Source organism: Lepidochelys kempii, chromosome 6 (genome assembly GCF_965140265.1).
Source record: "Lepidochelys kempii isolate rLepKem1 chromosome 6, rLepKem1.hap2, whole genome shotgun sequence".
Classification (NCBI taxonomy): domain Eukaryota; kingdom Metazoa; phylum Chordata; order Testudines; family Cheloniidae; genus Lepidochelys; species Lepidochelys kempii.
The window spans coordinates 61,801,349-61,815,227 of record NC_133261.1 but is presented as its reverse complement, the minus strand read 5'-3'; the positions used below and the strand labels follow the sequence as shown (position 1 = coordinate 61,815,227).

General features: G+C 45.0%; 1 protein-coding gene across 1 annotated transcript in view; it reads left to right on the top strand.

Annotated features, from left to right (window-relative positions):
* The window catches only part of MYBPC3 (myosin binding protein C3), a 128,627-nt gene that overhangs the window by 66,666 nt on the left and 48,082 nt on the right, over positions 1-13,879 (top strand). Inside the window, exon 24 of the mRNA XM_073350333.1 lies at positions 7,200-7,304. Coding sequence (XP_073206434.1) covers positions 7,200-7,304 — 105 coding nt within the window. The remainder of the gene's footprint in view (positions 1-7,199; positions 7,305-13,879) is intronic.

Below are 13,879 nucleotides of genomic sequence, written 5' to 3'. Positions count from 1 at the left end.
TCCAATTACGCATTCAGGGTAGTATTATCTCAGTGATGTGGTCCTCAAATGACCTCCATGCTTGTGCCTTTTATTCTAGGAAATAGACACCTGAGGAACAAAATTACCAAATGTACAATAAGGAATTACTGGCCATCAAGGCTGCATTTCAGGAGTGGCACCACCATCTAGAAGGTGCGCGCTTTCCAGGCAACGTGTTCACAGATCATAAAAACCTGGAACATCTCTGAATGGGCACAGCCCGCAACCAATGTCAAATATGTTGGCCCCTTTTCCTTAGTAGATTTAACTTCGACCTGATCTACCAGCCCGGAACCCAAAATGGTGAACTCAGTGCATTATCCTGCAAGGGGGAGTTCCTAGATAAAGGGGATAATCCTCTTGAACCTGCCACTATATTGAAAGCCCTGCCATTTTGTGAATGTGCTCCAACGTTGATCTTTTGGCCTTGTAAACTCCTCACTGGTCAGTGATCTCCTTTTCAGTGAAATGGATGTCAGCCAATTCTGACCTAAATTTCTCAGTCAAAAACAAGTTACTCTGGTTCAAGGATCGCCTTTATCTCCCTGATGGATCACCCCATCTAGCTGTACTCTGGCTATGCCACAATTCCCTGCTGGCAGGCCATTTTGGGTACTGAAAGACAAAGAAGCTGATCTCTCACAATTTTTGGTGGCCAAAACTATTCTCCTCCATCAAATCTTTACATTGCTTCCAGGGACACATGCAGCTGGATGAAGACCCCCACTGCCAAACTTCTGGGTGTCTGGATCCCACTTCCACCCATATCTCAACCTGGGGCCTTGATATCATAGACTCATAGAAGATTAGGTTGGAAGAGACCTCAGGAGGTCATCTAGTCCAACCTCCTGCTCAAAGCAGGACCAACCCCAACTAAATCATCCCAGCCAGGACTTTGTCAAGCCAGGCCTTAAAAACCTCTAAGGATGGAGATTCCATCACCTCCCTAGGTAACCCATTCCAGTGCTTCACCACCCTCCCAGTGGTGATTAGGATATTTTCCTAATATCCAACCTAGACCGCCCCCACTGCAACTTGAAGCCATTGTTCCTTGTTCTGTCATCTGCCACCACTGAGAACAGCCTACCTCCATCCTCTTTGGAACCCCTCTTGAGGTAGTGGAAGGCTGCTATCCAATTCTCCTCACGCTTTTCTCTTATGCAGACAAAATAAGCCCAGTTCCCTCAGCCTCTCCTCATAAGTCATGTGACCCAGCCCCCTAATCATTTTTGTTGCCCTCTGCTGGACTCTCTCTAATTTGTCCACATCCTTTCTGTAATGGGGGGCCCAAAACTGGATGCAATACTCCAGATGTGGCCTCACCAGTGCCAAATAAAGGGAAATAATCACTTCCTTCAATCTGCTGGCAATGCTCCTACTAATGAAGCCCAATATGCCGTTCGCCTTCTTGGCAACAAGGGCACACTGTTGCCTCACGTCGAGTTCAGGATCCTGACACAGGGAAGAAAGGAGAGCAGCAGACTACGGACTTTGACTCCAACAGGGAACTGATGGGCAGGATCCCCTGGGAAGCTAATCATAGAATATCAGGGTTGGAAGGGACCTCAGGAGGTCATCTAGTCCAACCCCCTGCTCAAAGCAGGACCAATCCCCAACTAAATAATCCCAGCTAGGGCTTTGTCAAGCCTGACCTTCAAAACTTCTAAGGAAGGAGATTCCACCACCTCCCAAGATAAGGCATTCCAGTGTTTCACCACCCTCCTAGTGAAAAAGCTTTTCCTAATATCCAACCTAAACATCCCCCACTGCAACTTGAGACCATTACTCCTTGTTCTGTCATCTGCTACCACTGAGAACAGTCTAGATCCATCCTCTTTGGAACCCCCTTTCAGTTGAAAGCAGCTATCAAATCCCCCCTCATTCTTCTCTTCTGCAGACTAAACAATCCCAGTTCCCTCAGCCTCTCCTCATAAGTCATGTGTTCCAGTCCCCTAATCATTTTTGTTGCCCTCCACTGGACGTTTTTCAATTTTTCCACATCCTTCTTGTAGTGTGGGGCCCAAAACTGGACACAGTACTCCAGATGAGGCCTCACCAATGTCGAATAAAGGGGAACGATCACGTCCCTCGATCTGCTGGCAATGCCCCTACTTATACAGCCCAAAATGCCATTGGACTTCTTGGCAACAAGGGCACACTGTTGACTCATATCCAGCTTCTCGTCCACTGTAACCCCTAGGTCCTTTTCTGCAGAACTGCTGCCTAGCCATTCGGTCCCTAGTCTGTAGCAGTGCATTGGATTCTTCTGTCCTAAGTGCAGGACTCTGCATTTGTCCTTGTTGAACCTCATCAGATTTCTTTTGGCCCAATTCTCTAATTTGTCTAGGGCCCTCTGTATCCTATCCCTACCCTCCGGCGTATCTACCTCTCCTACCAGTTTAGTGCCACCTGCAAACTTGCTGAGGGTGCAATCCACACCATCCTCCAGATCATTTATGAAGATATTGAACAAAACCGGCCCGAGGACCGACCCTTGGGGCACTCCACTTGATACACGCTGCCAACTAGACATGGAGCCATTGATCACTACCCGCTGAGCCCGACAATCTAGCCAACTTTCTATCCATCTTATAGTCCATTCATCCAGCCCATACTTCTTTAACTTACTGGCAAGAATACTGTGGGAGACCGTGTCAAAGGTTTTGCTAAAGTCAAGGAACAACACGTCCACCGCTTTCCCCTCATTCACAGAGCCAGTTATCTCGTCATAGAAGGCAATTAGATTAGTCAGGCATGACTTGCCCTTGGTGAATCCATGCTGACTGTTCCTGATCACTTTCCTCTCCTCTAAGTGCTTCAGAATTAATTCCTTGAGGACCTGCTTCATGATTTTTCCAGGGACTGAGGTGAGGCTGAATGGCCTGTAGTTCCCAGGATCCTCCTTCTTCTCTTTTTTAAGGATGGGCACTACATTAGCCTTTTTCCAGTCATCCGGGACTTCCCCCGATCGCCATGAGTTTTCAAAGATAATGGCCAATGGCTCTGCAGTCACATCCGCCAACTCCTTTAGCACTCTTGGATGCAGCGCATCCGGCCCCATGGACTTGTGCTTGTCCAGGTTTTCTAAATAGTCCCGAACCACTTCCTTCTCCACAGAGCGCTGATCACCTCCTCCCCATGCTGTGTTGCCCAGTGCAGTAGTCTGGGAGCTGACCTTGTTCGTGAAGACAGAGGCAAAAAAAGCATTGAGTACATTAGCTTTTTCCACATCCTCTGTCACTAGGTTGCCTCCCTCATTCAGTAAGGGGCCCACACTTTCCTTGACTTTCTTCTTGTTGCTAACATACCTGAAGAAACCCTTCTTGTTACTCTTAACATCTCTTGCTAGCTGCAACTCCAGGTGTGATTTGGCCTTCCTGATTTCACTCCCGCATGCCCGAGCAATATTTTTATACTCTTCCCTGGTCATTTATCCAATCTTCCACTTCTTGTAAGCTGCTTTTTTGTGTTTAAGATCAGCAGGATTTCACTCTTAAGCCAAGCTGGTCGCCTGCCATATTTACTATTCTTTCTACACATCGGGATGGTTTGTCCCTGTAACCTCAATAAGGATTCTTTAAAATACAGCCAGCTCTCCTGGACTCCTTTCCCCCTCATGTTATTCTCCCAGGGGATCCTGCCCATCAGTTCCCTGAGGGAGTCAAAGTCTGCTTTTCTGAAGTCCAGGATCCATATTCTGCTGCTCTCCTTTCTTCCTTTTGTCAGGATCCTGAACTCGACCATCTCATGGTCACTGCTGCCCAGGTGGCCACCCACTTCTACTTCTCCAATTCTTCTCTGTTTGTGAGGAGCAGGTCAAGAGGAGCACGGCCCCCAGTTGGTTCCTCCAGCACTTGCACCAGGAAGTTATCCCCAACACTCTCCAAAAACTTCCCGGATTGTCTGAGCACTGCTCTCCCAGGAAATGTCAGGGTGATTGAAGTCCCCTCCGAGAACAGGGCTTGTGATCTGGAAACTTCTGTTAGTTGTCCAAAGAAAGCCTCATCTACCTCATCCTTCTGGTCTGGTGGTCCACAGCTAACACCCACCACGACATCACCCTTGTTGCTCTCACCTCTAAACTTAAACCAAAAACTCTCAACAGGCTTCTCTCCGGTTTCATACTGGAGCTCTGAGCAATCATACTGCTCTCTTACATATAGAGCAACTCCTCCACCTTTTCTCCCCGGCCTGTCCTTCCTGAACAGTGTCTACCCATCCATGACAGTGTGTCAGTCATGTGAGTTACCCCACCAAGTCTCTGTTATTGCAATCATATCACAGTTCCTTGACTGTGTCAGGACTTCCAATTCTTCCTGTTTGTTTCCCAGGCTTCTTGCGTTTGTGTACAGCAGGGGCAGGCAAACTTTTTGGCCTGAGGGCCACATCGGGTTTCTGAAATTGTATGGAGGGCCGGCTAGGGGAGGCTGTGCCTCCCCAAACAGCCAGGCATGGCCCAGCCCCCGCCCCCTATCCAAACCCCCTGCTTCTTGCCCCCTGATGGCCCCCCCAGGACTCCTGCCTCATCCAACCCCTCCTGTTCCCTGACGGCTCCCCGGGGACCCCTGCCGCATCCACCCACACCTGCTCTCAGGCCCCTGAATGCCCCTGGGCCCCCCGGCCCCTAACTGCCCCCCTCGCTGCCCCATACAACCCCCTCCTCTCCTTTCTGACTGCCCCCCTGGGACCCCTGACCCAGCCAACCACCCCTTCTCCCTGACCACCCCCAGACTCCTCGCCCCTAACTGCCCCCACACCTAACTCCCCCCTGACCCCATTCAACCCCCCCTTTCCTTCCTGACTCCCCCCCCCAGGACCCTTGCCCCATCCACTCCCCCTGCTCTCTGTCTCCTGACCATCCCATCCAACCCCTCCTCTCCTTCCTGACTGTCCCCCCCGGGACCCCGTCCCCATTCAACCCCTGTTCCCTGCCCTCTGACTGCCCCGACCCCTATCCACGCCCCTGACCACTCCCTGGAACTCCCCTGCCCTCTATCCAACCCCCCCCTTCCACCCCCTTACCGTGCTTCCTGAAGCACCAGTGGCTGGCAGCTGCGCCACGCTGCGCAGCACAGAGCACCACGTCAGACCGGGGCTCTGCAGGACCGCTGCCCAGAGCATTGCGCCGTGCAGTGGCGTGGCTCCGGGGGAGTGGGGACAGCCTCCCAGGCCAGGAGCTCAGGGGCCAGGCAGGATGGTCCTGCGGGCCGGATGTGGCCCTGGGGCTGTAGTTTGCCCACCTCTGGTGTACAGGCACCTAAGATAACTAGCTGATTGCCCTACTTTCTCAGTATGAATCAGGAGGCTTCCCCTGTTGCACCCTCCTCTTTGTGTTTCCTCCTGGTATCGCACTTCCCCACTTACCTCAGAGCTTAGGTCACCATCTCCTGGCAAACCTAGTTTAAAGCCCTCCTCACTAGGTTAGCAAGCCTGCCTGCGAAGATGCTCTTTGTTAGGTGGATACCATCTCTTCCTAGCAATCGTTCTTCCTGGAACAACATCCTATGGTCGAAGAATCCAAAACCTTCTCTCCAACACCACCTGTGCAACCATGCATTTACCTCCACAATTCGATGGTCCCTACCTGGGCCTTTTCTTTCAACAGGGGGGATGTACGAGAACATGACTTGCGTCTCAGACTCCTTTATCCTTCTTCCCAGAGCCACGTAGTCTGCAGTGACCTGCTTAAGGTCATTCTTGGCAGTATCATTGGTGTCCACAAGGAGAAGTAGGAAGGGGTAGCAGTTAAATCAATAAATAGATTTAATCACTTAGGGCTGCACTTCTTCCCCACTTCTTAGGGCTGCACAGCTATACTGATCATTGTCAACCTCCACGCCAAAATGGTGCACTTTTTGCCTTGTCAGAAGATCCCAACTGCACAAGCAATGGCTAACTTATTTTTCAACCACATCTTCAAGCTCCATGGGTTATCAACTGAGATTACATCCAACTGTGGGCCACAATTTGTCTCCCATTTTTGGAGAGAATTGTTCAAACTCCTGGAAGTCACCCTACACATTTCCTCTGCCTACCACCCCCAGATGGATGGACAAACAGAACGGATAAGCGAAATTCTAGAAAAATGTCTTCACTGCTTCATCAACATGACTGGATCAGGCTCTTGCCTTTTGCCAAGTTTGCTTACAATAACTCCGATCACAAATCAATCTGCCAAAGTCCCTTCTGTTTCAGTTATTGCTTCCAGTCCTGATTTCATCCATCTGTACCGCCAACCTCCCATGAGACCCTGCGGCCTCCAATTTGGTTGAACATCTCCACCGCATTCAAGAGGAATTAAAATCACACAAACTCAGCCAAAGAGGACTACAAACAATACACTGACCTCCATCGACAGGATATGTCTCTCAGCTCAGCACTTGGACACCTCCCGACCCTCAAGGAAACTAAACCACTGTTATCTTGGCTCATTCCAGATCATTCAACAGATTAACCTCATGACCTTCAAGCTCCAGCTACCACGTACCATGAATGGATACATCCAGTATTCCACGTTTTCTTGTTAAAAATATGTGGATAACTTATTTCCTAGATACACACAACCACCTCCACTCCCAATCTCAATTCAGGAGCAGAAAGGATATGCAGTGGCACAGAATTCCCCCAGGAGTAGCAAGAGGCAACCTCTCTCTGCAACAGCTCCCTCTGCCTGCCAAATTATGGAACAACAATGATGCATCTCAGGAATGCACCTATTCTGCAGGCCAGAGGAAACATGTTATGACTGCAGCCGTCAAAACCTTGGTGGGCTGTGTGGGCAGATTATACAGAGGACTATGCAGCTAAAATTTTGTATTTCACAAAGATGTATCTATATATGTGTAGATTAAGAAATATGAATAATCAAACATAATTTAAAGTAAAAGCAACCTAACCTAGAAGCATCAAAGAGCAGGGCACAGTTTGGACTGAGGTAATGACTTATACTGTATCTGGTGCTTAGATGCTACAGATCTAGATCTGCGCATTAAAAATACCATAGGACAGACAGACAGTGTCTTCAAAATGAAGGAGGAGAGATCTCTCACTAGGTTTGATTGGTTGTGCGGATATCCTTGAGATATATAATGTGGAAAAATGCTCAACAAAAATGTTTAGTAACATAGCTGATGGCAAGGGTAATAATTTTGACACTCCTTCTCTCATACAATCTTCAGACGTTCCTGATCCTCCAGAAGCTCCCAAGATCATCAATGTTGGAGAGGATTACTGCACAGTGCAGTGGCAACCCCCTAAATATGATGGAGGCCAACCAATACTAGGTAAGAGTTGCTAAAAAGACAGAGTCCTCCGCAGACTCATCTATACCAGTTACTGGCCCTTTAAAATGAGACCTGGGGCCTTTATCAGCATATTCATACAGAAATCAGATATGCTGACTCTTAAAACTGAGAGATGCACACAACTCATTCTCAAGCTATCGGAATCCTGGCCCTTTAATCTTGGGGGCATAATGCCTTGTATCTGCCCCATCTAAATCAGAGACACGTTTCACTGACAGACTTAAGTCTGTGTTTGGACAAGGGCACAAATGGGAATGTCTAGTGTCAAGGCAGAAGGGAACTAAAGTCAGACATTCCCATTCCACACTCTGAAACTTTGCTGAAGTCTATACGGTCTGGACTTGCTTGAGTTTCCTGGTTTCAGCACAGTACACCCTTTATGAAGCCCCATGAGAAGCACTGTAGCTATGGATGATCTACTATATTCCTCCCTTTTAACTCCTCATACTATATTCTAGGAGAGTAGAGTTTGTATTAGATCTTTGTTTTTTCCCAAAAGAAAGGAGTAACTTCTATAGGAGTCACTGGTACCCTGTGCAGGAATAATAGGACCTGCGAAGTGTCCACTCCAGCCACCAAGGAGTTAATAGCTTAAACTATTAGACGTGAAGAAACACACCAGCAGTTGCCATGTTGCTGTTATCAAAAGCTCACAAAATAGTTTGAAAAGGTCACACCAATGCATCCTATGAAGTGAGCTGTAGCTCACGAAAGCTTATGCTCAAATAAATTCGTTAGTCTCTAAGGTGTCACAAGTACTCCTGTTCTTTTTGCGAATACAGACTAATATGGCTGCTACTCTGAAACCAATGGTTCAGTTATGTGGAGCTGCTTTCAGTTGGGTCAGGTCATTTAAGTATTGTTTTCAATCCCTAATTAAAGTTTTAGCTAATATCATGTCAAGGATTTTGCTATCAGCAAAACTAGAACAAAAACTGCAAACACTATGTTTAGTGACAGTTAAGGTTGCAGCAGAATTCACTCTTTTCATTGAAACCCTTAAAAGTATGAAAATAAGAAGTTAAGGGGAAAGATTTGTGCATTCCCTTCCATTTTCATATTGCCCACAACATTATCTTTGATGCATTCCAAAACTCCATAAGGCTTTCATGTCCATCTCCAATAGATAACAAAAAGCAATACAACTTCATTAAACTTACACTCGCTAGCACAAAATCTTAAGTAACCTCATATGCTTTTATATCAATAGATCAGCACGTTTGACTGTCATGCTTTCCATGTGTTTGGAAAGTTATTCTGCCTTAACACTGTAGACGTCACTGATACTACTATCACTGTAGTTTTTGTTTACTAATTTCCTAGGTTTTTATGGTTTTGATGTACAACAGTGGATAGCTTCCCACAGTCAGGTGAGAAATGGAGCAGAACGTGCCTGGGAATCAGAGGGAGAAACTGTGTTGCTGAAGCTGCTCCTGACTACATTGATACTCCTGAAGAGTGAGAGAGACTGAGGTGTACATCAGAAAATTATTTGTTTTATCCCCATTGAGAAGTTTTTAATATTTTATCCCCTTTTAAAAGTTACTGAAAGTAAGTACACCATGAGAAACCCTCCATGTTTAGAACTGATTACATAATCTATCAGCTGGAAGGAACCTCCGTGAAGAAGTCTGTGTCATCACTCGCTTCTAAAACCCTCCAAAGTCTTGCCTGGACTTCTGAAAATTGGATACAGCCAGCAGCAGCTGCAGGGTGTGTGTGTCTATATTACACTATGCCGTGTAGTCGTAGCTGCTTCGGTCCCAGGATATTAGAGAGACAAGGCGGGTGATGGAATATGTTTTATTGGACCAACTTCTATTGGTGAGCGAGACAAGTTTTCGAGCCACACAGAGCTCTTCTTCAGGTCTGGCATTACACTAGCAGTTTTATCTATATGGATCTCCCATCCCCGCCAGTATGAAGCATGCCACTCAGCTTGCCAAAATGCCCATGTGAAACACCTGCTGGTATGATGGCTGCCATCTTGGCCAACAATAGGGAGTGAATCAGTGACCTCCAGAGGTAAAAACATGAGTCTTTACACCTTATGCTAAAGAGCCAGCCTCTCAAGCTGAGACCTGTCATAGACTCAGCCTCTGTAGATTAAAAACAAAGCGGGGGAGACCCTCTGACAGCAGGAATCTGGGCTGAAGGGGGAGCCGCAGCCTGTCCTGCTCTGACAGAGTAGGAGTCTGGGCTGAGAGCCAGAGCCACAGCACACCCTGCTCTGACAAGCAGAGACCGGGCTGATAGCTGGAGCCCGCCTGGAGATGACAAGGGGAACCGCAGCCTGCCCTACCTGCTTTGCCAGTGGGAACCACAGCCGCAAGGGGCACTGCAGGGCTCTTCACTAGTCCCATGAAGGGTGATCTTAGCAACTGCAAAACATCAAACATCTGTTGCATGTTTTTTTCCCCCAAGAACTTAAAAACATTATCAGCAAGAAACAGCGAGAAACAGCTTATATGAGAAATGGATCATTTTGTGACAAAGGGACAAAAGTGTACAACACAAGCCAAAGTGAGGGCAGAAGTGGAAGTTCCAGCAAAACGTAGAAGACAAAAATACGACAAAGCTTATTTCAAACTGGGCTTTACATGGTGCTGGTCCAGCGATGCACCAAGGCCTCAAGGTGTTGTAGGCGGCGATATACTGGTAAATGACAATATGTGGCCCTGCAAGCTATGCATCTCATTACCAGGACAAAAAAAAGTTGTTGAAGTCTAAGCACTGTTAACATAAACGCTACTGAGGCTTCTTACCATGTGGCTTTGTGCATTGCCAGAGCTGGTAAGCTGCACAACGTAGGTGAGAAACTACTACTTCCAGCTGCAAAGGATATGTGTGGTGATGATAAAAGAGAAAGCAGCATCACAGCTAGACGTAATCCCACTTTCTAATGACACAGTTTCACACCGTATTGCGGAGATGGCCACTAATATAAAAGAGCAGCTCCTAAAAAGTATTTGTCAGAGCCCATATTATTCAATTCAGATAGAGGAGTCTACAGATATATCAAATGCAACACAGCTACTGGTTATTGGTGGTTATCTGAGTTTCATGAATTAATACACTGGGTACCTAAAGCCCTCATTCCTTTTTTATCCACCTACCTATGCTAGTCAGGCTTCTCACTATTAACTGCAATGAAAACAAAGTATGGCTCCCGGCTTTCTGTTGAAGATGACTTATGTCTCTTCCTTTCTACACTGCAACCCTGAATTCCACTACTTTGTACAGCAAGGAAACAAACACACCCCTTCCACTGATAAGATAGGGCTGATTGATATTATACTGAATTAATATATCATTATTTGGTGTCATGTTTCCTAAAATGTTTGTGAAGTTTTATTTTAGCTGCTTCCATTTGTACTGTTTTTGAACTTAAAATTAATACTTCTGAAACTCCTACTGATCTATAATTGATCAAATCTTTACATTTTTATTATTTTTTGCAACATATAGGATTTTCAGTTTGTTATACTGTTTTACTAAACTATGGGGAGGCGTAGTATTTTTTTCATAGCTCACCGAGTCTAACTATGTCAAATTTTGAGAACCCTGCTATTTAGGATAACCCAAGCTGATTTAGTCACTCTGAAAGGTAGTGTGTTGCTGTGGATAAGACTGGGATTTATCATGTTAGGGTATGTCTGCACCGTGCCAACTGGCTTGTGCTATGGGGCTGTTTAATTGCTGTGCAGATGTTCGGGCTCAGGTTGCAGCTGAGCTCTGAGACACTCCCACTTTGTAGGGTCCTAAAGAGAGGGCCCCACCTGGAGCCTGAGCATCTATACCGCAATTAAACAGCCCCTTAGTCTGAGCACTATGAGTTTGAGTTTGGCCAGCCACAGGTTTTTCATTGCAATGTAGACATAGCCTAACATGACAAACCCCAATCTTATCCATGGCACCACACAGAATGACTAAAATCAGTTTGGGTTGTCCTATCTCTACAGGATAAACCATGACCCTCTCCGAAAGCCAGGGATAGAATCCAGGATTGCTGATCACCAGTATTCTACTACTGACTAGTGTACCTATCCTTAGAGACCTGAGTTATGAGCCTAAGGTGGCCTTGCATAAGATCTCTGCTAACGTATTTTTAAAATGGCGGGGAGTCTTCAGCAGCGATTCCCTAACCATCTTCTAATTTGGGGTTTATGGGGTTAGTCAACAATAAGGGTATTGAATTGCATTGGAATTTAAACAAAAGTAGGAAGAGGTGAGATTTTAATTATTGGTCTTGTCTTTCCAAGACCAGGAAGTTTTCCTGTACACTACATGGGTATTTACTAAATCTCTCTCACTCATGTGTTTCTTTGTCTCCAGGAGTGAGTGACAGCGCTCAAGCCAAAACAGATTTATCATCAAATTAATTCAGCAGGTTCATCTTGGAGCTAATATTTACTACAATTACTAAAAAGTTATAAAATCCTCTACAGACAAAAGCTACCAATTTATGATTGATAGTCTAGCACATATAGGGCAACAACGTGGACAAAGAACAAGTCCCAGAGTGTGTCAGATTTCTTGGAGAAGCAGACAAAAAATGAGCAAACCAGTGAAAAATTGCCAAAGGGGGTGATTTTAAAATTCTTCTTATTCTCTCTGTATCAATTCATTTTTTTAAAAAAACACCATGAAAAATTCAAACAGTGCTCAAAATTTATAATGCAACCTTAGCTAAAGTGCAACCAGTGCATAATAAACAACTGAAGATTTTAATGGGAAAAGTTGACAGTGGTGTTAGGCTGTCTTGAGTAGCTCGTAGGTGTGAGTGCCAACCTCAGGACAGACTGTCAAAAAACAGGGCACAAACCCCAAACTAGTTGTGAGTTCTATACTTAGATTTCACCAACCAAATAATAAGTGTGAACTCCTCAAGCACTACAGCAGCCTGAACATGGAGTCTCAGATAGTCCCCTTCAGTACTCCAGTCTATTTTACCACCCAAGCAAACCTGCCTTTGTGACAGATGGTCCCTTATACCAAAAATCACAACAGTGTTCAGGTTACTCCCAATCCCAAAGGACCAGACACTTATCCCAGTTCAGTTGCACCTTAGACCTCACACCAATGATAACATTTGTAGCCAATCCTATAATTAACTAAAGATTTATTAACTAAGAAATAAGAGAGTTATTTACAAGGTTAAAGAAGGTAAACATACACACACAAATTAGTTACAGTCTTAGGTTCCAAAATGTATTAGAAGGTGCTGTGATATGCAAGCTTTCTATGTCCTGTAGAGCTAACCAAGGCTAAGCAGATTGGGGATCCCTTGCTTATGCTTAGAAACTACTGCCCTCTCTAAATTCCAAGCAGTATAATGATACAGGGATTCTCATTCCCTTCCCCCATAGTTCAAACTGATGGGACAAGTATTTGCGCCTGTCTCCTCTTCATGGGGGTGTGTGGGACTATCAACAAAATCTTTGTACTTTGATGTTTTACAATGGCTCCTTTGGTTTCAATGGGCCTTCCTGTGTGCGAGACCAGCACATCACATTAATTTAAGATTCTTTCCCATTTGGTGAAATTTCCCATTTCTCATCTGTCATTGTTCCATGAGGCCTAGGGGCCTTGGCATAAGCTGGCATCTGTCTCCCAGCGTCAGAAGTGAAAAATGTCAGGGGAAGTCATAATAATAGGATGTCACTCAAACCAAACTAGAATGATAATATTTGTTCTTTTAAATTATCTTCCATGCAAGAATCTCAATGCATTTCATATACAAAGTATGTGGGAAGATTCATATAGTTTAAGGCCAGAAGGGACCTTAGTCAGAGGTCATTAATTTTCACCCTGTTACCCCTACATTGAGACCAGTAACATGCATTTAATAAAGCATAACTTGTGTTTGGTGAAAGCACAACTTCCAGAAAGTTATCCAGTCTTAATTTGAACACAAGAGATGGAGACTTTACCACTTTCCTTGGTAATTTGTTCCAATAGTTAATTATTCTCACTGTTAAAATTTTTTGCCTAACTTCTAATTTGAATTTATCTGGCTTCAGCTTTCAGCCACTAGTTCTTGTTATGCCTTTTTCCACTACATTAAATAACCATTTAGTGCTTGATATTTTGTCACTATGAAAGTACTTATATGCTTCAGAGTAGCAGACGTGTTAGTCTGTATTTGCAAAAAGAAAAGGAGTACATGTGGCACCTTAGAGACTAACAAATTTATCTGAGCATAAGCTTTCATGAGCTACAGCTCACTTCATCGGATGCATTCAGTGGAACAGAAACATCCCTATTCAATGACTCCCCCTCATTGATAACTACTTTTTCAGATCTGTCAGCTAGCCAGTTCTTAATCCATTTAACATCTATTGATATTGCATAATACTAATTTTTTAATCAGGATGTAGTATGGTACTCAGCCAAACACCTTACAGAAGTCTAAATATATTAGATCTATGCAGTTACCTTTTTCAGCTGAACTTTTAATTTAATTTTTTAATTAATCTCTTTTAATTTTAATTTAAAAAATTAAATCAGATTGTTTGACAAAACCTATTTTCCACAAAACCATTTTGATTGGC